At 40.8% G+C, this 26,328-nt stretch overlaps 1 protein-coding gene across 1 annotated transcript in view; it reads right to left on the bottom strand.

Annotated features, from left to right (window-relative positions):
• TMEM135 (transmembrane protein 135) overlaps positions 1 to 10,664 on the bottom strand; it is a 164,662-nt gene extending 153,998 nt beyond the window's left edge. The window contains exons 1-2 of the mRNA XM_079301087.1: positions 10,371 to 10,664; positions 187 to 314 (exon numbers count right to left, since the gene is read on the bottom strand). Of these exons, the coding sequence (XP_079157213.1) occupies positions 187 to 314; positions 10,371 to 10,511 (269 nt within the window). The 5' untranslated portion in view covers positions 10,512 to 10,664. The remainder of the gene's footprint in view (positions 1 to 186; positions 315 to 10,370) is intronic.
• Positions 10,665 to 26,328: the final 15,664 nt, after the last annotated feature.

Genomic DNA, 26,328 nt, shown 5'->3' with positions numbered 1-26,328 from the left:
TAATTTTCAAAAAGTGAAGTTTCATATTCAAATGGTAAAACCAGAAATCAAGATGATTGCTGTAACTTTTCTTATTTCAAAACATTACAAACAAGCCTATTATAAAAAGAGAAAAATTATTATACAAACTGAAAAGCTGCACAAAAATAGCTTTACTAGGTTTCATTTTTAGGATAGCATACCAACCTTAGAATGCAAAAGCAAGCAATATACAAGGTCCCATTTGCTGTCAGAAATGAAGTCGACTGCAAGATCTCAGGTAGCAGTTTGTACAAATAATAGTCAAGTTTTCGTTTCCTGAGAATAGCTGCAACCTGAGGGAAAAGGCAAGAAAAAAAATGGGGGACAAACTTTAATTTAGATAGGCACTTTTTGCACATTGTAAAGAAAAAGAAAAACATAAAATGAAGCACGTCCACTTAAGTAGTAAAGCAAAGCCTCTTAAAATTTATGAACAACACCACAAAGATTTCCTTTGAACTTGTTCCAGCCGTTACAATATTTATACCAGGAAATACATCAAGCAATATGAAATGGGAAGTATAGGAGGAATTTTATTACCTTGTTACTGTTGGCTATAATTGTCAGAAACATTGCCTGCCAGATATCAAAACTTTTAAGATGTCATTCATCTACAGAGTTTTGTCTTCAGGACAACTGGACAACCACATAATTATCATCAGAATACCACTAAAGTAATTCAAATACATGCTTTACACAGTGTCTGTGAAGTAGTGATGGTTTTTTAAAGGTTTTCTACTCTAACTGAATAACTGCAAGTCCTCAAAAAATGTTCACCATCTGCTGGCAGAATAACACATTCCTGACATATTTTATAGAATTGCCATATTATCTAAAAAACTGCCTATGGCAGAAAACAGGCTCAATCTAAAAAATAAACCTTCTTTTGCTCAGTTTAATGTATGTCCCAGGTATTACAAATAGCTTATTTATGGCTCAAACACTAAAGCTCCTCAAGCTTTTTTTTGTCTACAATTAGCTAACAGGAAGATGCAGCAAACCAAACTTGTCTCAGAGGTACCCAGGGCTAAGGCAAGTGGCAACAGACAAGCTCAAGTACAGGAAACTCTGGCTAGACCAAAAGAAAAAAGTTTTTATATGAGGGTGGCTGAATATTGGAGGAGGTTGCCAAAAATGATTGTGGATGCTCGTGCCCTGGAGACCCTTGAAAGCTAACTAGAAATGTCCTCAAGCAACCTCAGGGCCTCTCAAGGTCCATTCAGCCTGTGTACTCTTTCAACTCCATGGAAGTATGCTTTGAGGGCACCACGAGACAGATTCTATCCTTTTTTCATTCTTATTAGCATTATTTTCTTTATCTGCTGCCCTGATCTCTTGGGGAGTTTCAAAACGGGCTGGAGTTTTTGGTCAACGCTTAAAGAAATTCCAAACAGAGCAAGCTTCATACTGTTAGTGCTGACGAGGAGAAAGAAAGACATCCTATCAAATCCATACTGTCAATATATCTGAAAGTCTTGGTTTGTGAGAGGGAGATATTCTTCCTAAACACTGCCCACTGAATAGCAAGTAGATGTTTCAGAATCAGAGATGGGCTGAGGATTCTACTACAACTAACCACGGGTAAGTACTGCCAAAATCTTATTTCCAAAATGAAGCTTGAACTAAGGATTAAGAAGAAATCCATGCATGAACAGACCTCTGAAAACAGATTTACACATTACTTAATCAAGTGTCAAGACTGCTTCAAGCATAATGGATTAGGCAATAATGCAATCCAGATAATCTTTCTGCTGAAGGAAAGTCATAATGTAGTCTAAATGCCGGATAACTAGATGCTACACACTCAGCTATTTCTAATATAATGTAGGAAAGACCTGAACACTGGAACAAAATAACTTTTTTTTTTTTTTTTATTTCAAGAACACAGCCCTTATAACTGTGAAGCCTTGCTCCCTCAGACCAAAGTGTAAGAAGTGCAATATGGAAAGATTAGTATCTTAGAAATTAATGTCAAATCAAATTAAAAATTTATTTCTGTAATGTCTCCAGCAAGTTTTGGATTAATGTAAATTTATGCTTTCCATTCTCTTTACTATCCTACTCCCAAAGGAAAAACAGAAAAAAGCAAAAGCAATAACACACAAACCATTCAAAAAAAAATTGCTCGCGTTAATTGAAAGATAAATATGTGTGAGAGAATAGAGCTTTACACCCACAAAAAAAAACCCACAAAAAAAAAAAAAAAAAAAAAAATAACAGCAAGAAGCTTATAAAAGCTTAAATTTTCTACCTGCTTTACAGACATCAACAAAGCTAAATACTGTGCAGGGCTGAAAGCAGGCAAGAGCAGACTGTAGAGCTCTTCTTCTACCAGTGATGTGATTACACAGAAAAAATACCAGATATATTTCTGGATACCATTTTGCTGTCCCTATCAGTTCCACACATTTCAGAAAAGTATTATTAAAGTACAGAAAGATTATGAAATCTGTTGTCAATGCAGCACTGCATGGCTCCCACTGGGACATGCTTCACTCAAGTCAGCTGGGAGGACATTGTGATGAAAACTAAATTCTTACAATAAATGCACTGGTCAAGACATAGCAGGGGATGTCAGCAGCAGAAAGAATGGAAGAAGAGAACATCAGGACATCCAGTAGGTACTTCCTTGGCAAATTAATAACCTCCATGAAGATGCTAACATATGCATTGAAAAAAAAGCCTGGTCAGTATTAATAAAGAAATAGACAGAAAAAATATTTCCTAGCATTAATTACAGAATTCACATAACTGCATTTAGACTCTCCAACATCAAAAATGCAATTATAAAAAAACCAAGCCACTGGTTTCAGGATACCTCAGTTTGTACAATACCATTACTCAAGTCCTTTTCCTTTTTTAATTTAGTGTTTATACACAAATGCTAAGCCCCATAGATCTAAAAAAATCATTATTTATTTATTGTGTCCTAATCACAGAAATAATATATGCAATTCCAACACCATTGCTAAACTGCAGCTACATAGTCTACTGCAAGACTTGAGCTAGGCTATTGATGTTGCAGCAGAAAAGGAACATGAGACTCAAACCCAAGCATGATTTGAGGCACCACCAGGCCTGATTATTTTCATGATGTAACACCTACAAGTATTCATCATCCAACCACAATAACCTCAGGTTCACCTCCAGTATCCTCAATCCTCACCTATATCCCTGAACTAGAGATTCCACAAGAGGCACTGCACACAAAGGATGGTTTGATTTAATGAATGTATTAATTGGCTGACCAACGTACAGTCAGACAGGTTACACAGCAAGCTAAAAATACCAGAGGCTTTCTGCCAATTCTGCTGTCGTGTGTACAACACTTTTGTCTCTCCCTCTTCCATCCTCCCTCCCTAACCACAAGTTTGTACAAAGTGTGTGACTTCAAGGACTACCCCTCCACCAAAATTTGGTGGAATTAGACAACACGTACTACACCAACTGATGGAAAATGGAAACAAGCACTACCATCTCTCATTTCTTCACAACATCCAGCTGAAATCCACATCATAACATCATAACAAACTTTTAATAAAGAAAAAGAGGAAAAGAAAATGAAAAGAGGAAAAAAAACTTAAAACCCTATAGAAATACGCAGACACTTGGGCAAATCTTTAGGAAAGCAGAGTTCAATAGCATTTATAAGCACAACTATCTGGCATGCTGAGGCACATTTAAAATGCAAATTTAGAGATTACCAATACAACTGTGCACAAAGTTTATATAATCCATATGCTGCAAGTCATTAAAAACCCAAGGAAAAATTTATAAATTAAGTCACATGCTAAAAGCAAAGCAACTCCCAATATATAAAACAGTTAATACCTCAGATTACTCAAATGGCAGGCAGAGCTACAAATACATGTCAGATTTCTTTCATAATTATATTCAATTATTTACATGTTCTTTTAGAACCCTTTGCAACTTTTTTACAAATTTTACAACAGTGTTACTCCTACATTTTATAAAAATTGTTTTTAAGTGCTTTGGAGTAACTGAATCTCAAAATGCCCTCAGGTAACACTTGGGTTTTGAAAGACACTTGCTCAAATAAGCAATTTGTTTCTCATGCGTCCTCTGAACACTCAGATTTGTTTTTCCTCAATTAGCTCGTCCATTCCTGATTTCACTGATTACAAAACCTGGCTTCCAGATGGTTTAATTTCACAACTCAGGTCCTGCAACACTCTGAGGAAGAAGAATATGTGCCTCTGCTCACTGAGTTGCCCTGCCTCATGTGAGATTTTATATAAGAATCGGCCTCAGTGGTGACTTGAGTTGTTTTGATTTGGATTATTTAAAATTTTCCATATTATCCAACCTTTTAAAAAAAATAAATAAACAAACAGAATATTCATGCATTCTTTAAATGACATTTAAATTACCTTCAAGCCTGGAATCACTCTCATTCCATGACAACTTATCTCTATTATTTGTTTTCCTTCTACTGAAATGAGTTGGAGACTATATTTCATTCCCCTTAAAATGTCTAACTCAGCATAATTTTCAAAGATTGTCCTCCTACCCTGAAATTCTTGTTCTCTACTATGAAGCTGTACCAACCTAAGAGAACAGATTTATCCCTTGATAAACAATCCCTGCTAGTTCTCAGTATCTGTAGTGTCTTTACCAAGATCTTTGCTCAGTCAGTAAAGGCTGAGACTTTGCCTGATTTCCAACATTGTACAGGTTCCTGGCTACCCCTTGCATCTTTGAGCATAAATTTTTCAGTTCCCTGGAATTCATAATATGATTCTTTCTAAATTCTCAGCATCTCAGCAAAAGACTATTTTTGTTTCTTTTCAATTTATGAAAGAAAGCCACCTGAATATAGTGGAACGACCACAGCCTGGAATGAAGAAGTCACAGATTCTTACTTAAGTAATATTTAGGCTAATTTTAGTCATCTTTAACCCAGCTTCCAGAAGAATCTAAAAGGCAAGAAGACAGTAACCTACATGTCATTCATAACATAGCAGAGATACCCAGGACACTGCACAGTTCAAAGTTGAACAGATATCCAAGACTAGGCAATTACAGGCCATCATCACAGTAACTCTAGGTACTGGATGGGACAGAACACTGGTTACTGACAGCCTAACCCAGAGATCCAACCTGGGATCCAGAAGCATATTCCACTGTAACACTATCATCCTCCCTAGTCTCCCCACCCTGCTTCTAAACACACCATGGCTTGCAGCACAAACAGGGAAAAATCACATTTTATATACATGGCAATTCTAGAGTATTTTAGAATACAATCTGGGCAGTACAGCCTTCTTGCACACCTCAGAAAGGTGATATATAACAGCTCTATCTGTGCTGGCAGATAAGAGAGGATCCACTTTAGTGTAAGCTGGCTCCCTGCCTTTGCTCAGGATCAGTTCAAACAGCTCTCCCAAGGGAAGATGCATGCAAAGCCAGTCTGAATCAGTAGCAGCACAGCCAACGTGCACCATCTATCCTTTGGAACAACCTCTGACCCAATCCTAAGCAATGTACATACAGCCAGGAGAGTGATATGAGACTCACACTTCACCTTGATCTTTGGCTGGTGATTCTGACTTATCTACAAACATTTTCAAAATAATTAATAAGCACAATAGAGTTGTTCTTGGTGTTGTTGCCTCCAGTCAAACAGTGATTTACCTGTGAAGTGTCCTGCCAGCTGCCACATGATGCTTTCACTGTAGCTCCCTTGCCCATGCTTTACTCCTACCAATGTCTCTCCCATTCATATTGTAGAGGAAGAAAAAAACACCTTACAGTAGCTGATAGCACTTGTGTCTCTGACACTATGATATACAATGCTATCCTATTCCTAGAGGGGTTACAGAATAAAGAAAGGAAATTAAGATACAGAGTACAGATATTGATGGGTCAAACAGGGCTCAGGAAAACAACAGCACTGGAATCCTAAGTAGGAAAAAAACCCTTCTGAGACAGAAAGGGAAAGAAGCAATTGGCATCCAAGAACCTGAAGGTTATTGTAGGCACAGGAAGAAGAAGATATAGCACATGTACGAAGAAATACTAGAAGTGAAACCAAAATGAGAATCAAAAGTAAGAAAGTTAGCATGAAAAGAGTATGAGAAGAAAGAAAAAAACCCAATAAAATAGAGCAAGTGCTGAAGATCATTAAAATCTGTACTGCAGCAGAAGACCCTGATTACATCTGTTCTAAACCATCCCTGAGTGCAGAGGGCATCTGAAACAGAGCTGCTGGCACCCACACTGCACTAGGCCTGCTGCTCCTCTCCTCTATGCCAGCAGATCTGTGTGGGAGAGGTGTCTGGAGTCAGAGCCAGGAGTAAGCCAAGATCAGCTTGGGCCAGGGCTCAAGCCGTGCTCTGGCTGTGCCCTTCAGCAGCAGGAAAGAAAGGCAGCAGACACGGGAGGAAGGGGTTGGTGCAGGAAAGGAAGGGCAGGAGATGCAGGTGGGGAGAGCAAGACCTGTGTTTGAAAGGGAAAGGGGCAGGACAGTACTCAGGTTGGAAAGTGAGGGAGGGAGCCTGCCTTAAACTAGGTTTAGAGAGTAGATAATCAGACTAAGAGAAAGGAAAGATTAATGGCATGACTGACTCTTGCCATCCCACAGGAATAAGGTTAGAAGAATGACTTCTAGAACTGCTACTACAAAGTAGCAAACAACATTTTTTACCTTATTTAGACTAGGTGAAAATATTACCTGATCAGATTATTTGATACAGTACAAAGACTTCATAAAAATAACTAAGCACCTATATCTGCTGTACACCATCAGCAAACAAATGTCTAAAACATACAAATCCTCAGGAAACAGAGGACTTTGCTCTAATGCATGTGATGAACAGCACTTTACCCATGTGAAATTATTAGAACCATGGGAAATGGAAGCTGACACAACTCAAAGCCAGTATTCCAGCCTCTTCCCAACTTCATGCAACTTCCCTGTTAAATTATTCTCTTCTCCCTACCTTTGTGAATTTCTAGAAGTCTGACCTCTTCAGCTTTGAAAACACAAGATGACAATTTCCCATTTTGTTTACCTTTGACTAATCTAAAAACAAATTATAGATGGAAGAAAGTAACAGCAAATCTGAGGAAGGACTTCTTCACTGAAGTTTCAAGATTTCAAGGCAAATAGCTTCCAAAAAATATGATTACAAGGTTTATGAAAGACTGTTTAGTGGTTCTTCTGCCGGTATAGATGCTAAACCCCCTTTTTTTTAAAGTGGGTCTCATAAAACTTGCATATGGGGACATCTGGTTTGTGAAAACATAAGCAGCCTTAATTACAAAACAGGCATTCCTGTCAGCCACTCATATGGGGAGGGACAATTCAATTTAGATGTGAAGCCTATTTTCACTAAAGCAATTCCATTTGTACTGGAGCAAAACTAAAGACAGTGCAAGTATGGTGTCTCAAGGCTATATTTTTTCCAACCAAAAAAATACTCCATCACAACTGCTAAAAAGAGAAGGAAAAAAAACAACAGCTAAACAGAGTACAGCAGAGCACTTAAAAGCAAAGACTCTATGCAGTCATTTACTAACAGCCAATATTTCACTAACACCATCAGTATCCCACAGACCAAAGAGAAACAAAGCATTTAAGAGATGTGGGGTGAAGCTGTTATGAGTTTGGACTCTGGATTGTAACTGTCCCTAACTATGCTCTCTCAGAGAACAACCTCTGTTTTTTTAATTCTCATCTATTCATTCTCATTCATTTCTACACAAGCTTTTGTGAAAGGAAATTCTTTCATCTTCTTTCCTTAGTTAATAGCTTGTAGCAACAGGAGGAACAATCAGAAGCCATTTTACAGGCTTGACAAAGAAAAATGAAGTGCATTTTTTGTCACTGAGCTCTACAAAGGACCGGGACTAAGTACTACCAGAAACATTCAGAACACACACAGATGTAACTATGAAGACAAAATGACATAAATCCATCCCCTTATGTGAACCTGAACATTTCTGCTGTCCAACTGTGGTATTTCATTTACAAATAAAAGGTTTTCAAGTACAACTATGAGTCCAGCAAAGTATGAATTTTGTGATGACTCTCTTAATTCAAGACTGCTCATTCCCTGCCAAGCTACTTCATGTGCAAAGCTTCTGCTTCCTCCTCTGCAGTCCACGCTGCACCCTTTTCCTCTTTACCTTACACTGGTTCTGGTGGTCACCAAACCCTGCTTAATAATCCAGTTCAATTCATTGCTGTACCTGAAAATCACCCGAGCTAAAACCAGTGTAAGTAACCGCTTCTGGGTTAGCTCATGGAGATCCCATGGTCCAGAATCACACTAAGAAAAAGTACAGTTATGTGTCTGGGAGCAGAGACTGGCAAGTGCTTCCTCTTTCTTTAGACAGCAGCAAGATCTGAGAGCAGCTCAGCTTAAGATTACCCTGGCAGGTCAAGTTAAACACTATCAACAAAAACTAAGAGAAACTAAACTAAACTGCAAAGAAGGCAGTGTAAAAAGTGAGGCAGAGGTTTTACAATTCAGCAGGACATTGGCTGAGAAAGTTCCCACCTCACTCTGGGTTTGTGACAAGATGTACATGTGCATTGGGTCACAATACAAAACAGAGGAGGAAAATATTTTGCATCTTTAGGTTTTCCTCTTCAAAGAAAAAAAAAGCTTTCCCCCTAACTTGTGACTGCACAACTGACTGAACCATAACAGAGCTATGAGCAGAAAATCTCTTGACCAGGTTTGGCTGTTGGGGAGTTTTGATTTAATTACAGAACCCTTTAAGCTGCTTTCTCTTTAGCCAGACCTGAAAGATCACCAGTATACCTCTCATGGCTCACTTCAAAACCATGCTCTGCTGGTACTTAAATAAGTATTTATGTTCCTACAGAGCAAACCAATCCGAACAGATTCAAAGAAAATAGTACAGGAAAAAGGAAGAGGAGAAGAGAGAATGTCCTCTGTATTGGTTTCATGATGCAGCTCGCTGTATGCTCCCACCAACAGCTGCCATTCCTGTCTGTCACCTTGGGACATTTCTTTTGGTGTGTCTTCAGAGTGAAAATGTTCACTGTCAGACATGACAACTCCTTAGGTTCACACTGCTACCAGTTACTATTTTATCATATAAATGGATGTCATCACAATTTTCACTCAAGAAACCATTCAATGGGAGCTTAACTGAATTATGTCAGGATGCTGCCATCCCACTCCTCTTCTTCCCTTTATTACACAGCTCGAAAATTTTGTTGCACCACCAATGACTTGTGCTTCCTTCTGTCAAGTTAGCTGGGGGGCAGCTCTGTGGCCAGCTCGCTCCTCAATCCCCCGGCAGCACTGCTGGAGAAGCAGGGAGGTGGGGACAGAAGCGCTCACCTGCAGCGATTCCAACTCAGATTGGCTTTCAGGATATGTTTACACAGATGATGCAAACACATCCCAGCTCTTCTATCTACGCCCTAATTTGCTGGAAACGTGCCAGCTGCAACTGAGGTGATATAACCAAGTCTAATTGCACACTCACGCTAAGATACCTCACCTGTAGGATACTCTGGGAATACTCAGACTCCTTTAGCCTCGATGCATTTTTTTAGTCTTGCTTCATTATGCAATGGAATCTCCTTGATCTTAAGGCACTGATTAGGAAGCTGTCACCAACACACGTGCATTACACTTGCTACCGTCAAAGACACAATGCTAGCCTCCAAGGCAAACGCCAAGGCTTTTTATTCAGATATCATAGGTATTGGAAGATGACAAAAATACGATGTTCAGGCTGTGCCCATGTCCTTCAACCCACCTGCACCAACCCTCTCACAGTATGCTATGCCTCCAGACGCCACCACCCCCTATGTCTTTCCTCTGCCCTACTTGGCCCAGATACAACATATTCTCCCTGTCATGCCTTTCCTCCATCAAACACCAGGCTCTCCCCACCACACACCCCTCCAGCCCTTAAACCAAGCGGCTCCACCACCAACCCTCTCCTCCCCAGCACCAGACTCCACACCAAAACATACTATTCGCAATTCTTCCCCTTCACTCCAGGGTCACGCCGCCCCTTGTCTCTTTCCCTTTGCCTCCGACCATAACACTCTCCCCCCACCCCAGACGAGCCTCCCTTCCTTAACATGCCTTACGTCCTTCCCCGCCACCCCAAGCCAGACTCCCATCGCCATGGCACCGCTTGTGCCCTCCCCAAAAACACCTCTATGCCCTTCCCCCTCCGCTCAGGCTCCCACCGCGTCCTTTATAGCCCCCTGATATCCACCTAAAACCAAGGCCAGGCTCTCTGACACCCCTCCTGCCCTTGTCCTCTCAGGCCAGGCTCCTCCTCAGGCCGGGCTGCCGCACATACATACACACACACCCCCCCACACCCACCAGGTAGAGGGTGCCGTAGATGCGGAGGGACTCTGCCAGGGCGCTCTGGGTGACGTGCAGCACAGCCCAGGAGCACTGCGGGTGCCAGGTGTGCCCGATCTCGTAGCAGCTGTGGGGGATGGACTTGCTCAGTGCCGCCATCTTTGCAGCGCGCGCGGCGGGGAGGGGAGGGAGCGGTGGGGGGCGCGGGGCGCGCGCGGCCGCCGCGTCACCGCCGGGGCCGGGGGGAAGAGGTCGCGCGGGGCGCTGCGCGCGCCGGGGTTACTCGCGGGCACGGCCGCTCTTCCCACGCCCCCCGCCCGGCGCGCGCGCCGCTCGCGTGAGGCCCGCAGCCAATCCGCGGCCGCCGGGGAGCGGGGGTGGCGCGAGCCGCGGGGCGGGGGGGGCGCCGGGGGTGGCGCGCGGCCACCGTGAGGGCGCGCGTGTCCTCTGTGTGCGTGTCTGCGTGTCCCCACCGTGTGTGTCCCCTGTGTGCGTGCGTGTGTGTATATATATATGTGTGTCACCCGTATGCCTGTCACCTGTGTGTGTGTGTGTCCCCTCTGTGTGTGTCCCGTGCCCCGTCGCGCACCCGTCACGTGCCTGTTTCTGTACCTGGTGTGCTCAACACCGACCGGGTTTCGGGATGTCTGCGGCGAGAGCCGCTCGCACGACTCGGCTGGCTCCCATCGTGGAGGTGGGAGGTTTCGGTGCAAGGCAAGGAGTCTACGCTGCGCTCAGAATTAAAGGTCATCTCCGGTTTGCAGGGACATCTTCAGCCCACTCCACCCTGCAGCCCTGTTCCGTCTGGTTTTCGTGCCATCCCGCTTTTCCTGAGCCCCTGGATAATGTCAAACACTCTGTTTCCTGTCCTAATTGGTGTGGCCTCCTCACACACTTAAACGTCTGACTCCTGTGGTTCGGAGTGTTTGCAGGCTGACTGGAGAGTTCTGTAAACTTCTGGGAAATAGACTGGCCTGTGCGTGAGTACTGTGCATTAAGTGCAAAGACTTCCTAAAAAGAAATTCTTTAATTATGAACACAGTGATACCAGAAAAGTGAAAAAATGCACACATGCACACACACACACAGTCCTGAGTGTGCCCTGTGTCCAGGGAGCGGCTCCCAATGCCAGGATGGCCGGCCAGGGAGATGATCAATTCAGGTTTAAAGGGACCACTGGAGGTCACCTCATCTAAGCTGCCTTCTTAAGCAGCACCCCCTAAAGCACTTCACTCAGGATTGTATCCAGGCAGCTTTTGAGTTTCTCCAAAGTGAGGGAGACTCCACAACCTCTCTGGCAGCCACAGTAAAGAAGTTCATCCTCATCTTCAAGTGGAACTTCCTGTGCATCAGTTTCTGTCCCTTGCCTCCTGTCCTCTTGCTTGGCACCACCTACAAGAGCCTGGCTCCATCCTCTTGACACCCTTCCTTCAGATACTGACACATATTGGTGAGGTCCCCTCTCAGTTTTCTCCAGGCTAAAGAGCCCCAGGTCCCTCAGCATTTCCTCATATGAAAGATGCTTCAGTCCCCTAATCACCTTTGGACACGATGGAGTTTTTACAAAACCATGAAGGCAATGACTGATGACACAGTTACAGCTCAATTGCAAAACTGGCATCTGGATCCAGCTTGAAATTTTGCTAATTTAGAGGCAAAAGGGACAGTGTGTATCAGGACCTGAGGATTTTACTTGTGTCACTGTTAAATAACAATTCACAAACACTCTGTCCTGATGGTACAAGTACACTCTGTATCTCCTGTGCCAACGTCAAGTCAGTAAGTTTCAAGACCTAGGTGGAACATACATCCTGAAGCCCTAGGAAGGAAGATCAACAAACTAATCTGAATTCAAATGCAAACTTAGAACAGATCTACAGCAAGAAAATTCCATTATCTTGCAGTCTGGCTCCAAACAGTCCTGTTGAAAAGTTCACTTTGCTGATCAGACTTGATACCATCCTGTATCACTCCTAAAAAGATAGAGCAAATTTGTCACTGATTTTGCTAACTCCTTTGCAAAGGAGTTTTCTGTGTGTGTGCCAGAACATACTCATATTTCAATTTTAGCATGGGTAGGTTGGATCGTTCACTGGCTGCTGGGAGACTATTTGCAGACTCACAACAAATCTGCAATAAGAGATCTTCAGCCTAAATAGTTTAATTATGCTATTTCAGTCAAGCATATCTGACCAAGCAACCCTCTTCAGGCTGAACTTCAGGTAGAACTCTGTCTATGGCAGTTAGGATTTAAAATCTAGTAGAAAGCCCTAGAGATAACTAAGTTCAGCTTTAGTGCCAGGGTACAGCTACCCTGCAGCTGTGGCTGTGTGAGGGAGTGCTCAGGGAGTAAATATTGCTGCCTCAGGGAGTGAATATTGCTGTGTGCTGACCCTTGCAGGAAAGCAGCCTTGGCAATATAACCTGCTGCAGCGTTGTCTGGACTTTGGCTTGGACCTAGTGCCTCGCTTGCTGTTTTTGTAGTACTCTGTAAAACACTGCTTGTGGGCAGAAAAGGCAATTATTGCCTAAGTTATAGATTCTGGCTCTCTTTGCTTTCATGTTTTGGTTTTGATAATACTCTGGGCTTCAGGCTTGCTTGCTGCCTTGTGTTTGTAGGCAGAGAGCTATGGCACATACAATAGTAATTGCACAAGCTCATGATTTCACATCTAGCACATGTTTTTGCAGACAGTTCTTATTTTGGGACCACTTGCCCAGCTCAAGTTAAGCAAAACTGACAGAGAAGGAGCCAACAAGATACTTTGTTCATTTCTGCAGTATCCCTGATATGGTTGAAAAGTTACCTGCTCAAAACTGGAGGCTTTTGTGCGTCTCCTTTTGGGTCAGCTGAGGCAGACTCTGATGATAAAGAAAGCAGCACAGTCCTGACCTTGCTCCAGGCCCATTTCCATGGGGTTGCAATAGTCTGAGAAGAAGCCCTGGGGGTGAAGCCACATGGGAAAACCCACTGATGGTCCAAATGGCAGTGGATGCCACCCCAGGCTATTCTGTCCTGGGAAACCTACCCTTGTCTGGAATAGGGACAAAAAAGTCTCAGAAAAGGATGGATTCTCATGAATTATAATAAGCCATTGAAGACCTTTACTTTTGCCCCATAAGTACCCAGGGTTTTCAGAAATGCTCCTGGTTGCAGGAACAAGGCTCTATGCTGGGAATAGCAGGGTGTGTCTATAACAAACACTAGTGGTGAATCCTGTGGCACAAATCCAGGTGATGCTGCACACACTGTACAGAGCTTGCCTTGTCATACCCAGGTGCCTTGGAGAGAATTATCCAGAGCAGTACTGAAACCAAAGCCTGGGAAAGAGCTAATTGCTAAGCAACATGAGTGGTGAGGGAGTTGAGACTGCTCAGCTTGGTTCTTGTTGATGTAGCAGAGTCAAATATACCAATGTGTCTGGATAAAAATGAATGCTGACAAAAATATGAGCATTACTAGACTACGACAGCAATGATATCCTGGGCTCCATGCTTTGTGTCAGAAGGGAGCAATGTGGCAGCATCTCACTGCATTGAGACTTTGTTCCTGCTGACCATATTAACAAACTGCAGCTTTCAGTACAAGCCCCTGGCCAGACTCATTCTTTAGCAAGGTACCTTAACTGATGGACAGCACTGCAATCCTTTAGTTTACCCATCCAGATGATAACTGATTATATTAGGGAGGCAGATGGCTTGGGTAGCAGATGCTGAATGAAGTAGTCCCTTTTCAGTTTTTAGTGGGTCTCACAGTCTGGAGCATTCTCTGCTGCTATCTTCAGCGTCTGCTAAGTCTGGTATCTACAAATAAATCACATATCTCATCCCATGAGAGTAATTGGAAGTGTGAAGATTTTTCTCTTGCCTTCACACTGAGCAGTTATCACTGTTAGAAAGTGGCCTAGCCAGGAATCCAAGGCAGGGCATTTAAATAATTAGAAAAAAATCAGACAGAAAAAAAATAAGCTGAGGAAAAAAGCCAACTCAGGGACTTGACATTTCAGAAGGCTTTGCCTTCCAAATGCATTGGGATCTGGGAAATCTTATTTCTAAATATTTTTAAATATCAGAACAATCTGGAAACATTTTAACTTGGAAGAAATGTTATGCTTTGCCCTCTCCATTCCCTCCTGTTGCTTTCCAGCTTGTGTGCTTTTTTTCTGGTATTTGTTTTCTCCCTTGGGACAAGGGATCCAACTTTTCCCTGCTCCTCATGTCTTTTTCAGTGTCTGCATTTCAGTTCTGGAAGTAACTTCTCTTGTCTGATAAGAATTGCTCTTTCCACCAGTAGGGTTTTGTTTTACTCACTTTTTCGTGCTTTTCTTATTCTTCCACTCTCCTTGTTATTATCCCTCAGTTTGTTCTCCTGCCATCTGTGCAATTGTCTCATGCCTCCATCATAAAATTTATGAAATCCAGACTGAAAAACATTCTGCTACTAAAAAGGCTAGGGATTAAATTCATTCTTCTCCTCAGGTCAGTAGTGACAATGTGTACATGTAGATATATTCTTCCTTCAGTAAACTGCATAGGAACTTGGAGGTATTGCTCCAATCTCCATTCCTTCTCAAAATCCAGGACAAATGATAGGTACAATATATTATTAGTTACTTTAGAAATAAACCACAATCATCACTAATACATGAAATGGCTATATTGAATGGGAGTGAATGGCTATTAATTGAATACATTTACTTTCCTCCAAGAGAAAAAGGACCCTCTAAGAACTACTTTTCACTTTTGTGTCTGAAAGTACTCATGCTTTTAACTTAACCCATTTTGCATTATCTGAAGAGAGATTCTCTTCTGGCTTGCAACCATGAATACTTCTTGTTAAATTTTTAGCAGAGGATAAGCTCAAAATACCCTTATGTTTGCTGATATTTCAAGGTAAAGGAATTATCTGGAAGTTTTCCCATTTTCCAAGATGTAGTAATGTCCAAACTAAATATGGGATGGACTGTGGGATAATACCCTGTGAACACTTTAATACACATAATAATATCCCCATGTTTATACAAATACAGATTTTTTTTTTTTCAGACGTAAATGTTGCAGCCTTTCTTGCAGAGGTACAAAGGATTATACTGAGAAAACAAAATCATAGCATTCACCACACTGACTCTGTGGGCCAAACCAAGAGATGACATACTGAGCCATATCCATGCTACTGGCATCAGCTGAATTGTACTTCAGCTGTATTTAGCCTATGGTGTTGCTGTTCCTGGAGACAGTTATTTCTTTCTAAATCAGGTGATGGAATTGGTCATTAAAGGCTAAATTAAGCCACTGGTTTCACTACAGAAGGACTGAGAGGCAGTGTATGTGGACACACCATCCCAAGAGCAGCCCAAAACAGAAACGGTGACCCTGCTGCTCCTTCACTGCTCTCCTGCTTTCCAGGAAAGTGCTTTCTGTAGTTCTGGAAAGAATGCAAAAATCAGTCTTGCATCATCCGGTATCTCAGCGCACTCCTGTGCTTGAAACTCCCTTCTCCAGTCCCCTACCTTTGTTTGAGTGAAACCACTACCATGCAGCTTTACACCACCCAAACAAACCTAAATCTTTTCTGGTGCTATCAAAAGGTATGGCTGCCTGTGCTCTACAGTCACAGTGCTGTGTTTAGAGTTCATGTCCTTCCTCTGCCATCCTCTTGTCTCAATGTTTACCAAAATTGAGCAATCAGGAATGACCTGTCCCACATAGCTCCGACATTCTTAATTTCTACCTACCAGGTGGGGGCAGCAGCCTTCAAACATGCAGGTGATAATCACCTTTCCAAGACCATGGGTGGGAAGGGTGGGAGCAGCTGGGATTCCACACTGCTGCACACAGGGAGGTCAGGGGCAGCATCAGATGGGTCTCCATTCCCAAAGAGGTCCGAGAACTGAAGTAGTGCTCTGCACCTCTATTGTCTGTGGCACCTGGTAGCTAATTCACTATCTGGGACTTTTTGGGGGCCTTAGGAATGATATCTGAGATCAATATGTTATAGAGAGATCTGGCCCTAGGTAGGATAGATTCCAGGCAGACATTGTCATTTGCCTGTAGGAGCAGCAGTGAGTGGTGGGCTGCTCTTCAGCAGTGCCAATGCCAAGGATCTTCCAGAAAATAAGAGAAAAAGGAGACAGGAGTGAATGATGACATCCTCAAATAAAAACTTTTGTTTGCCACTCCCAGCCTTCTTGAGGTCATTCTTGAGACTTATTTATTCTTCAAACACAAGCATTTTTCAGTCATGACCTTAATAAAATACTCAGAAGGTGCCTTTTTTTTCTTTTGGAGTTTTTAGTGTGCTTAAACCTTCTGTAATAAAACTGTCTGTCCATCAAGTTGGGCTGCTGAGGCCACAGACAGAAATGTAATTATTCTAAAGCAATTGAGCACCCAACAGCTCCTTTGAAAATTAATGTTAACTTCTAGGAACTCAGCACTTTTAAAAAGGCTTTCCATTTAAGCCTGATTTTCTTTTTTTTCCAGAAGAATAATGAACAGTAAATTTCAGCTATGTAGTTGTCAAATGCTCATGCTGAAATAGCCTTAGGACTCTGATCATTCGTGCTGCCAGCACTTGGATGTCACAGCAGTAGAATTCAACAGCCTAAGTAGCAGCTGCTGAACAACTTTGTTTTTCAGGTTTATATTTTCAAACAGGCAGTGATTTTATGTAATCCTGGGTTAATAAGCTACATTATCTGTGGATGTCCAAAGCTGTGAGCAGCGTGAGTGGTTCAGAGGAGGCTCTTTGTGACAAGCTGCCCCCTTTGCCTTTATTTTCCAACACTGCTGCCAGTTGTCTTGAAAGTGCTTTAAATTGCAAATTAAAGAAACAACACACCCATGATTACTATTAGATTTTAGAAATACTATGTGTAGGTGGGCAGACGTAGCTTTAGACATTCACATTTGGAGTTCCTGTCAAAAATTGAGGCAGTGTAAAAAACCATTGTGGATTTGATGGGAATGCAACATCAGACTCTTGGTTGGCTGGTTTCTCTCTCCTGGACCAAGGTTTGTCAGTGTATATGAACAAGAATAAAGGAAATTAGTTGAAGCAAACTAGTTAAAACTCTCAGAAGTTTTTAAACATAGAAGCATTCAGAGAACAAAACCTTATTTTCAGCACCTCTGGCTCATTCCCAGAAGCTTCTCTGCTCAATCAGTTGAGAAAGTCCCTAAAGCACAGCAACATCGCAGTGTCCCCAGGAAAAAAAGCACCAAAGAGCCTTGAGAAAACTCTGAATAATGCAGAAAGCAAGAACAAATGTTTTATATATGTGGTATCGTTAAAACTCTCAAGCGGCATAAATACAATAAACAATAGCAAAGAATAAGATATTTCTGTTTGTTTCCCCACACTGGAGATGACCTAACCTACCTCGAGCACAGTTCCACTTTGGGACTCGTGAGTTATTTGATCAGTCCAAACTTGTGAAAATAAACACTATTATTCTACTGTTTTACATTCTTTTGTTCTCTGTAAATAGACTGAGAACTAGCAAAGTAAATTATAATAAAATACAAATCAAAATAAAACTGCCAATAAAGCTGAAACAACACAAGGGGAAAAAATGTAATAAGCACAGAAATAATGAAGTTAAAACTGATCACTGAGAACAGCTCTGTGTGCCCCAGATGACTTTGTCACTGTTTTATGGTTGAGTTCTGATCTCATTTACAGACATCTCCTGCAGAGACTTCCCTCATGCTAACTCTGGCATGGCCAAGAGAAAGACCTAACATCTAATCAGTATTTTCAGAGAACCCCATGGAGTTAGATGTTCAGGTTTCATTGGATTTCAGTGCAGATTGAGCACCTAACTTTGTGTCTCTGAGAATAATCCCCTTGTAAAGTAATAGGCCGTTTCTTTGGCCCCACCTGTATTGTCTTCCAGACAGCATTTTCCAGTGTTTTTTTTCTACTTGTGAGTAAATGCTGTGGAGGCTATATCATACCTGCAAACCCAGATAGAAGAAATGAACTTGCTTGTAAATTCTTTATTATGAAGAGATTTTCTCTCTGGGCCCCAGGCCCAAAACTCCATCCATTCCTCTGTGTGGCACTGGCATCCTGAAGGCACGTCCTGCAGATCATTTCATGTCCAGATTTGTGCACATCATGTGTTAGGAATTACTGTTGTTCGTAACATCAATGACAGGGCTTTCATCATTCCCTGGGAGAAGCCTGGGAGAAGCCTGATATATGTCACTGCTGGAAGGCTTTTGTTGATATTTTTATGGTGGTTTTTAGCACTGGAAGGCTCTGAAGATAGAGAGCAGAAAGCTCACTGCATTGGCTAGAGCTCAATGTGCATAATGCATATGCCTGTGCATAGAGATGAGGTAACTGGTCAGACATGGTATCATCTACATTCCACTCCCACACCAGAAAAGCACCTTCCTTCTTTGTCCTATTTATAGCAAATAGAAGAATTTACTTGGTTCTTTTTTTGGACAAGAAATGTAGTGTTAATGTTTTATACAGATCTCTTCTGTCAAAAGCCAAGGAGGGAATCAATACATCCCTGGCTGGGAGAGCATGCTGGCCCTAAAAAGAAGGCAGTAAGGGTGGTTAATGACCTGATGTCCACAAATGTCAAAGTCCTGTCATGATGCCAAAAAAAGGATTAACCCAAATGATATAGTTCAAATAATTTCCCTCACAGAAGAACTTGAGCAAACTTCACATGGGAAATCATAATGTACACAAGAAATTATACCTCCTCCTGGCACTCCCACACCCACTGAACTGCATCCATCTCTGCTTAGAGAGAAAAATGTAAAAATAGCACAGAAAAGCATATTTTCAGATGATGAAGTGAAATTTTAAGTTAACTAAATAACCCAGTTTAAAAGAGTACGCAACTTTTACCAGTGTATGAAGTAGTTATAATTACTGATGATCCAAAAAAAAAGAGATGTACAAGTTTACAAGCTTACCAGAAGCTCATTGTCACAAAACAATTATCATTTAACTCTCTGCATCTAAGTTTGGTTTAGCTGAAGAAAGTAAATCCATCTCTTACCAATACAACCTTCCAGAAGGATTTTTGAAATTCTCTTTTCCCTTGTGTCTACTTAACAAAAGGTCTCTGGAAATGCTGGCTATTTACTTGCAGAAATCATGTTCTTGGGACCCAGCTCATCCTTTCATAATTCAAAAGCTGGAGGGGTATGGCATTATATTTTATGTGTGAGTCTTACAATAAAGTTATTAGAATGATCCTCTAGTCAGGCTGAAGAATATTTATCCTACAGTCATGCACTGTTGCCCAAGGGTTCTTGAATAAATTCTTCCTTAATCCTCACTCCCCTATTTAACTTGAGCCTCTGTTAGTTCCTCTTACCTTTACCCAGCTGCCTGAAGGAGCTAAGGGATTACATACACATCCTGAGCTCCTTTGATACTCCAGGGAGAGTGAAGCATCTCCAGTGCAGCCACTTTAAATCTGAACTAGACTCTCAATTACATTTTCTATCTGTCTTCCCACATTTGTCTCAATGCAGACAAACCCAGCACCCTCACAACTTACCAAAAATTGTATCAGGTGCACAGGAAGGAGAGACAGGCTTTGGAGCACGACAGAGAGGGCCACTGGTCTTGGCAGTGGTTCTCTTCCATGCAGTCATCTTGGCACAGTGGCAGAGAGAGCTTTGAGACCCTTTCCTGAAGGATTAAAACATTCTACCTCAGCCTCAGGAACCAGCTGCACTGGAAGACTGGCTTTTGTCTAAATTTGACAAATTCACCTGATTCTTCATTGATTCATTGAGGTTTGTTTGAGGTTTGTTTGTGTTCTGATCCTCTTTTCAACTGATTTTTTCATATATCTGAAGCGATTTTATGTCAAAAGTTGAGTAATAACCTTGCGTCTCAATACAGCACCATGCCTAGTTGTGGCCAAAAATTTTCATATTTGGATATAATTTGCTCGAGTTTTACTTGGGGAATATTTAGGTTAGGCAGCAGCTTTCTTAGGTTTTTATGCACATTTTTAGGAGTTTTCTTTTTATATTTTTCATAATTCCCCATGGATGTGTGTACAGTGTCAACAGTACTGAAATACATGAACTTTTACTATAAGGAACTGAAATATCATAGTAATCTAGTTTTCATGGTAATTTGGCTCATGGAAGTCTCTCCCAGGAATAAAAATGCCTGAGAAAAATGGAATTCACATAAACTCTCATTATTTTCTAAGTTCATGTATGAGTCTATGGGGAAATAGATGAATTGTCAGCCTCCAAATATAAATTACACTGCCCAAGAATGAAAGATCAGTACATACTCGAATTCCAGATCCAATAATAATAAAACTGAAACTCAGCATTAGTTCCATTGATAACAAAACCTCAGTACAGAGCAAAAATACCACCGTGATCAGCGCAGCACAAAAGAACAAGGGTGTGGTTCCCTCACGGTTGAAGCCAAACTAAGCTGATCTGTTTCCTTTCGTGGTCACACCACCCCTCCTTGTCATCACAGCACTATTTATTTTATTTTGTTAATTTTCTAACAATTAGTACCTGGACTTACCCTGGCCTGCTAAGGAGTCAGAGGAAGAAAACATATGTACAAAGTGTAAGGTGGGTTGCACTCCACCTGTATGCATGCAAGGAACATAAGGTAAATGTAGATTGGCACAAGACAGAATGGCATTATTTATGCTCAGACTAATTTGAAAGTCCATTGGTTTGTGTAACAGTAATCCATATGATTAATTTGCCAGCTTGGATAGAAATTAGGAAACCTGTTTGCCAAAGACTTGCCAAACCAGTCCTTCCCACTGTCTGATATGACATTTATGTGTTTGTCCTCCTGGGAATGTAGCACTGCTTTAAGTGTACAGAAATAGGTAAAGAAGAAGAAAAGCTATGAATGTCATATACAAATGGTTAATGGAAGAGCAGGTCTGTCAGTCTGAGAAAGGGGAATAAACTATTCTGGAAGAGAAAGTAGAATAAAGCAGATATCTTTTGTAATTCCATGCATGCTGAGTATATAAATATATTAACAAAAACCGATCTCCTTAAATGAAATTATTATACAGCTCTCTCGCTCAATGCATTCTGTAATCATTTAAAGGGAAAACAACCACAAATAAATTAAAAGTTTTTTGAAAGTTAGAAAAAAAATAGAAGAATTGCAGTGGAGACAGGAATGTGGAAATAATTAGCACTCAGTAACTGTGTTTTAAATGGCCCACAAAATGAAGAATTGTGCCACTGTAAACTGGGCAGTCCAGCTAGAACTGGAAGACTCAAGGATGGCTGCTGATTTTAGAGTTCTCTGTGATTCCATAAGCACCTGGGGCAGTGGTGTGTGTAAGCTAAGGCCACATTCCCAGTGCGTGACACGTCCAGCAGCCCGGATCCTCACCGGGACAGGTTCCACTCCTTGCCCAGGAGCGGGCACTGGGAATGCTCTGTGTATTCTCAGCACCACACAGGCAGCGTGCACGCAGCAAACTTCACCTCCTGGCAGATGCCGAGTTTCTTTCCCAGGAGAATGACCCCAGCGCCTGCCTAACACAATACAAAGGAGGTTTTTTTCCAGCCGTGCCCTGCAAGTCAATACTGGCTGTTATGTAACCAAACACAGCATAGCGGCTCACATAGCCTTTTTAATGGGCAAAAATAGCTCGTTTTAAGATTTGTGGCCAGATTCATCACACGCCTGACAGCTCTGTGCTGCTCCAATGACACAGAGCAGCTTTCAGCCTGCAATAACAGATTGATGAAACCAGCTCGTCATGGTATCACTGGAGCAGTGCAAACCAGCTGAAGCATAGCAGTAAACCTACCTTCTCAGCTTTGATTTTGAGGGATTTATATCTCAGCCTGATATAATTTCCAAAGATAAAAAATACAATGGATTAATTCATTAATGTCCATGCTTAAAAGCTTGATATTTACTTATTTGGTAATAAGTTAAGTGTTTGAAATCTTTGTGTCTACTTCTAGGTTAATACATTTGAGGAGAAAGCACTATAGGATGATTTTAGAAAAATCTGTCCCCCTGTGTCCATAAGCATGTTTGTGTGATGTTGGCGACAGCTGCATGTGAAGACCAGGACTGAGTGCAACCTGGGTGAGTTAGGAGCAGCAAGTTATCTCATGTAAGGCAGAAAGACTCCTTCTTAAGCCAGGTCCACTGAAATTTTCTTTACAGAACGTGCAAAATGACACCAAAAGCCAAGTAAAATGTTGCTTATGGACAGCAAACACACAGGAAATAACCTCTGATGCTGCCATAGAATTAAAGCAAAACAGGATGCAGAAAAGTTTAGTGGGAAAGATGACTCTGCAAAAAGGAAACTAAGCCTTATTTATAAAGCAAGACTCATGACCTCTCAGGGAGGGAGAACTCAGCCTGTCATTTTCTACCATGGCTAAATCACACCACATGAGCAATCAGCCTATTATTTCCAAAGTTTTCAGGCTAATTTGCTATTGCGAAATGAAATTTCTTCAAACGCTACAAAAAGTGCATTCCTCCTTCAGGACTGCACACTGCACATGCCAAATCTGAAGCTACAAACCCAAGTTGTTTTGGACTTATCTGAACATTTGGGAAAAAAAAAAAAAAAAAAAAAGGGGGACCTCCAAACAATTTTCTAAGAAAACTATTCAAATATTTCCAGGAAAAAAAATAATCATTTGGGCTTAGGTCAATGTGGGAAATTTCAAGCCCAAATGTGAGTTCCTGAGCATTATAGAAGTAATGGTGGGCAGCAGTTACAACTGAAAGTCATTCTGAGAGACAAAAATACTAATTCCAAAGTTGTTGCTGAGTTTTGCCTCCACCATGGTGAAAAATCTACTAATTTTCCTAAAGAAAAGAGATGTTCTTGAAACTGGTCATGCTGTATCTCTGCAGGAGAGTTTTCCTGAGAAGTTTGTCAAAATCAGGCAAGGGAAGAGGGCAGGGTTTTTTGGATGGGATTTGTATTTTAGCAGAAAATTTTATAAATGTGGATACACTATGAAAAACTCATTGTGCAAATGTTTTTTGTCTCACTAGATTTTGAGAGTGACTTTGCCTCACAGCTCCTTGCCTGTTCTGCTAATGTGGTTGGAGAGATATATCAATCTGAATTATATGAGGAAAGAGATTTATTGCAGATTGTTTAATTTTATTTTTTTAATTGAAGTTATTCTTAAAGTTAAAAAGATAAATACCTGTATGGAAAAAAATACTAACACAACCTCAGTGGCCTTTATATGGGTACCTTTCATCTTATGAGATTTATGGACAGCTTTGCTGCCTATTCCCTGTGGAACATTGTGTGTGATATTTCTAACCCCACCCATCAGCTGAGAAATCCTCTTGCATTGTTGAATGTTTTGATGCTATCTAAATGCAAAGGATTTCTCAAAATGATGCATATTAAGTAGAACCGAAATTCCCTGTTTACAATGCTATAAACCAAATTCTGAGGTCTCTGTGCAAACCAAATATTGACTTTTAAGGGTCATGGAGCAACTATTGACCCAAATTGGCATGCAAGGAATTACACATCTGAATCTAGATATGGGATCTGTGTCACAGCTTAGCTGCACCAAAGTACCTTAAAGAAATTACAGTCATAACTGCATGAAAACAGAAATGCACAGCCTGTCAGGAGATCTGTGCTCTAGAGACACTGCTGATACTGCCTGGGTCACACATTCTGCAGTGTGCTATGGCAGGTGAATTTGCACATAATACACACTTTATTTTCAAGTCTGGGACAAGTCAGTGTTCAAGATCAGTGTTGATTGATTCAACATCATTGAACACAAGTGCCCACAATGTGCACCACCTTGTGCACTGGTGTCACCTGTATTATATTTGCTCTCCACAATTACCTGAAGCCAGGTGGGAGGCAGTCTCTTCTCTCAGTGAACAACAGAACAAGAGGAAATGGCCTCAAGTTGCACCAGGGGAGGTTTAGATTAGATATCAGGAAAAATTGCTTTACTGAAGAGGTGATCAAGCACTGGAACAGGCTGCTCAAGGAAGTGATGGAATCACCATTCCTGGAAGCGTTCAAAAAATATGTAAATGTGGCACTTAAGGACATGGTTTAGGGTGGTTTTAGCTTGGCAGTGCTGGGTTAGAGCTTGCACTTAATGATCTTCTCCAACTTAATGTTACCATGATTCTATGAATACTTTATATATAAAACCCCAGATATTTGTGTGTGTAAATATATTTGCTTATCTATATATATATATACATGTGCATAAATACATATGGAGCTCACTGCACTAGGTTTTTTCTGAGATTGTGTAGAGCCATGTTCACTGAAAGTGTCGTGACAATACCACTTCTTCCTGATTGTTACTGGACAATTGAAATTATGATGATAATGGATAAATGCAAAGAGAGGGATATATGTATTTCCTTCTTTAAAGAGTCAGCCTCACAAAGAACAGAAGGGAGAAATGTTATGGTAAGTTTGTGAATGGTGATTAGGAAACTATTTAAAATGTATTGCTAGATGCTTGCAAAGACATCACTGAATAAAGAAGGTGATTGATTTAGGTCTTGATTTTAAGAAAGAAAGTCCTGAGTAAAAAATTCAACTAGAATTCAGATGGATTTTTTTAAATTCTTTAATAAAATTTAAAAATTATAGAGCTAATTGAGTTTAATAAAAGCATAAATGTTAAAGAGTAAGAAGGAGATATTAATTTGAAATAATATAAGTCCAAAAGGAATTACAAGAATGTGATAAAATATTAAAAAAAAAAAAATGGACAGATGTTCAAAGACAATATTGTTTTGTCTTTGAGACAAAATTGAGACTAAAAGGACGTCATTAATAGTTTAATTCTGTTACTTAATGGAAGTTGTGGAATTGTGAGTAAACAAAACAGGTAACAGCTAGGTTCAACAGTCATTTTTGTTGTATATTGAAAAATACATATGAGATGAGTTGTATAATAGAGATAACTAGCAATTCTTAAAATTTCAGTGTTCCAAAAGTAATTTAGAATCTACACATTTAAAAACCCTTATTATGTTTATCTGACTTTTACACAAGATGTTTGAAAGAGCTTTCTGAAAGGTAATGCCAATATTCTCTGTCATCATTTCTCAGGAGACTGGCTGGGAGTCAGGGACTGTTCTCATCCAGCACTAGACACCTCTTTGAGAGTTTTCACCTCTGGGGGTCATCCTACATTCCTTTTACAGTCAACTGAGAGATAGAGACATTTCTAGAATGAAATTCGTCTGGCTGAAAGCTGACATCTATGTTTGGTTAAAATTATCACATCCTAATGGGGTATCCAGATTTTTTTTTTTTTTTAGAAAACCAACAGAATACCCAAGCTCTCTCAGATCTACCTGCAAGGCTTTGGTCTTGGCTCTCCTTGCAATGCAGTGGAAGAGATCATGTTCTAGGAGTTCTAAGCAAGGTAATGTTATAGGACTGAGCTTTTGACATGAGTATCACTCTAGTGGGAAAGCTGACCTGAGAACTCATTATTCTACCACTACAGTTCAGGCAAATGTTGATAATTGAAAATGTTCAGAGAAGAGTTATGAACCTTCCTAGATGCCCTAAAAATCAGTGGAAAACTCAGAGATCCTGGTAAGCATTATTTATTTTCATAGTGTAAATATATGCCCATGGCTTTAATAAATATGCAAAAAATACATACAAATGTAAGGGGGAAAAACTAAAATCAAGATAATAAATAGGATTTTGAATTAATGTCATTCCTATTATATAAGCTGCCTTCTGCAAGTGTTTGTCTATCCTGACTTCAGCTGACTCTAAAGGGACCAGGGGTGCTTAGACTACTAATAGGATGGTTTGGGCTGAAAGTGGTATTTAAGGAGCAGAGTAAAATCTCGCTCCTTTAAAATCAAAATCATGATTAAAGAATTGGGAAAGGTGCCTTACAATAAGAAACTCAGGAAGTTTAATCACAGCCTTACATTACCTACAGGGTTAATCTCAATAATGACTTCTTAACC

The sequence above is a fragment of the Erithacus rubecula genome (assembly GCF_903797595.1).
Source record: "Erithacus rubecula genome assembly, chromosome: 1".
Taxonomy (NCBI): Eukaryota; Metazoa; Chordata; class Aves; order Passeriformes; family Muscicapidae; genus Erithacus; species Erithacus rubecula.
Note: the sequence above shows the minus strand (reverse complement) of the source record. Positions and strands in the feature narration are given on the sequence as shown.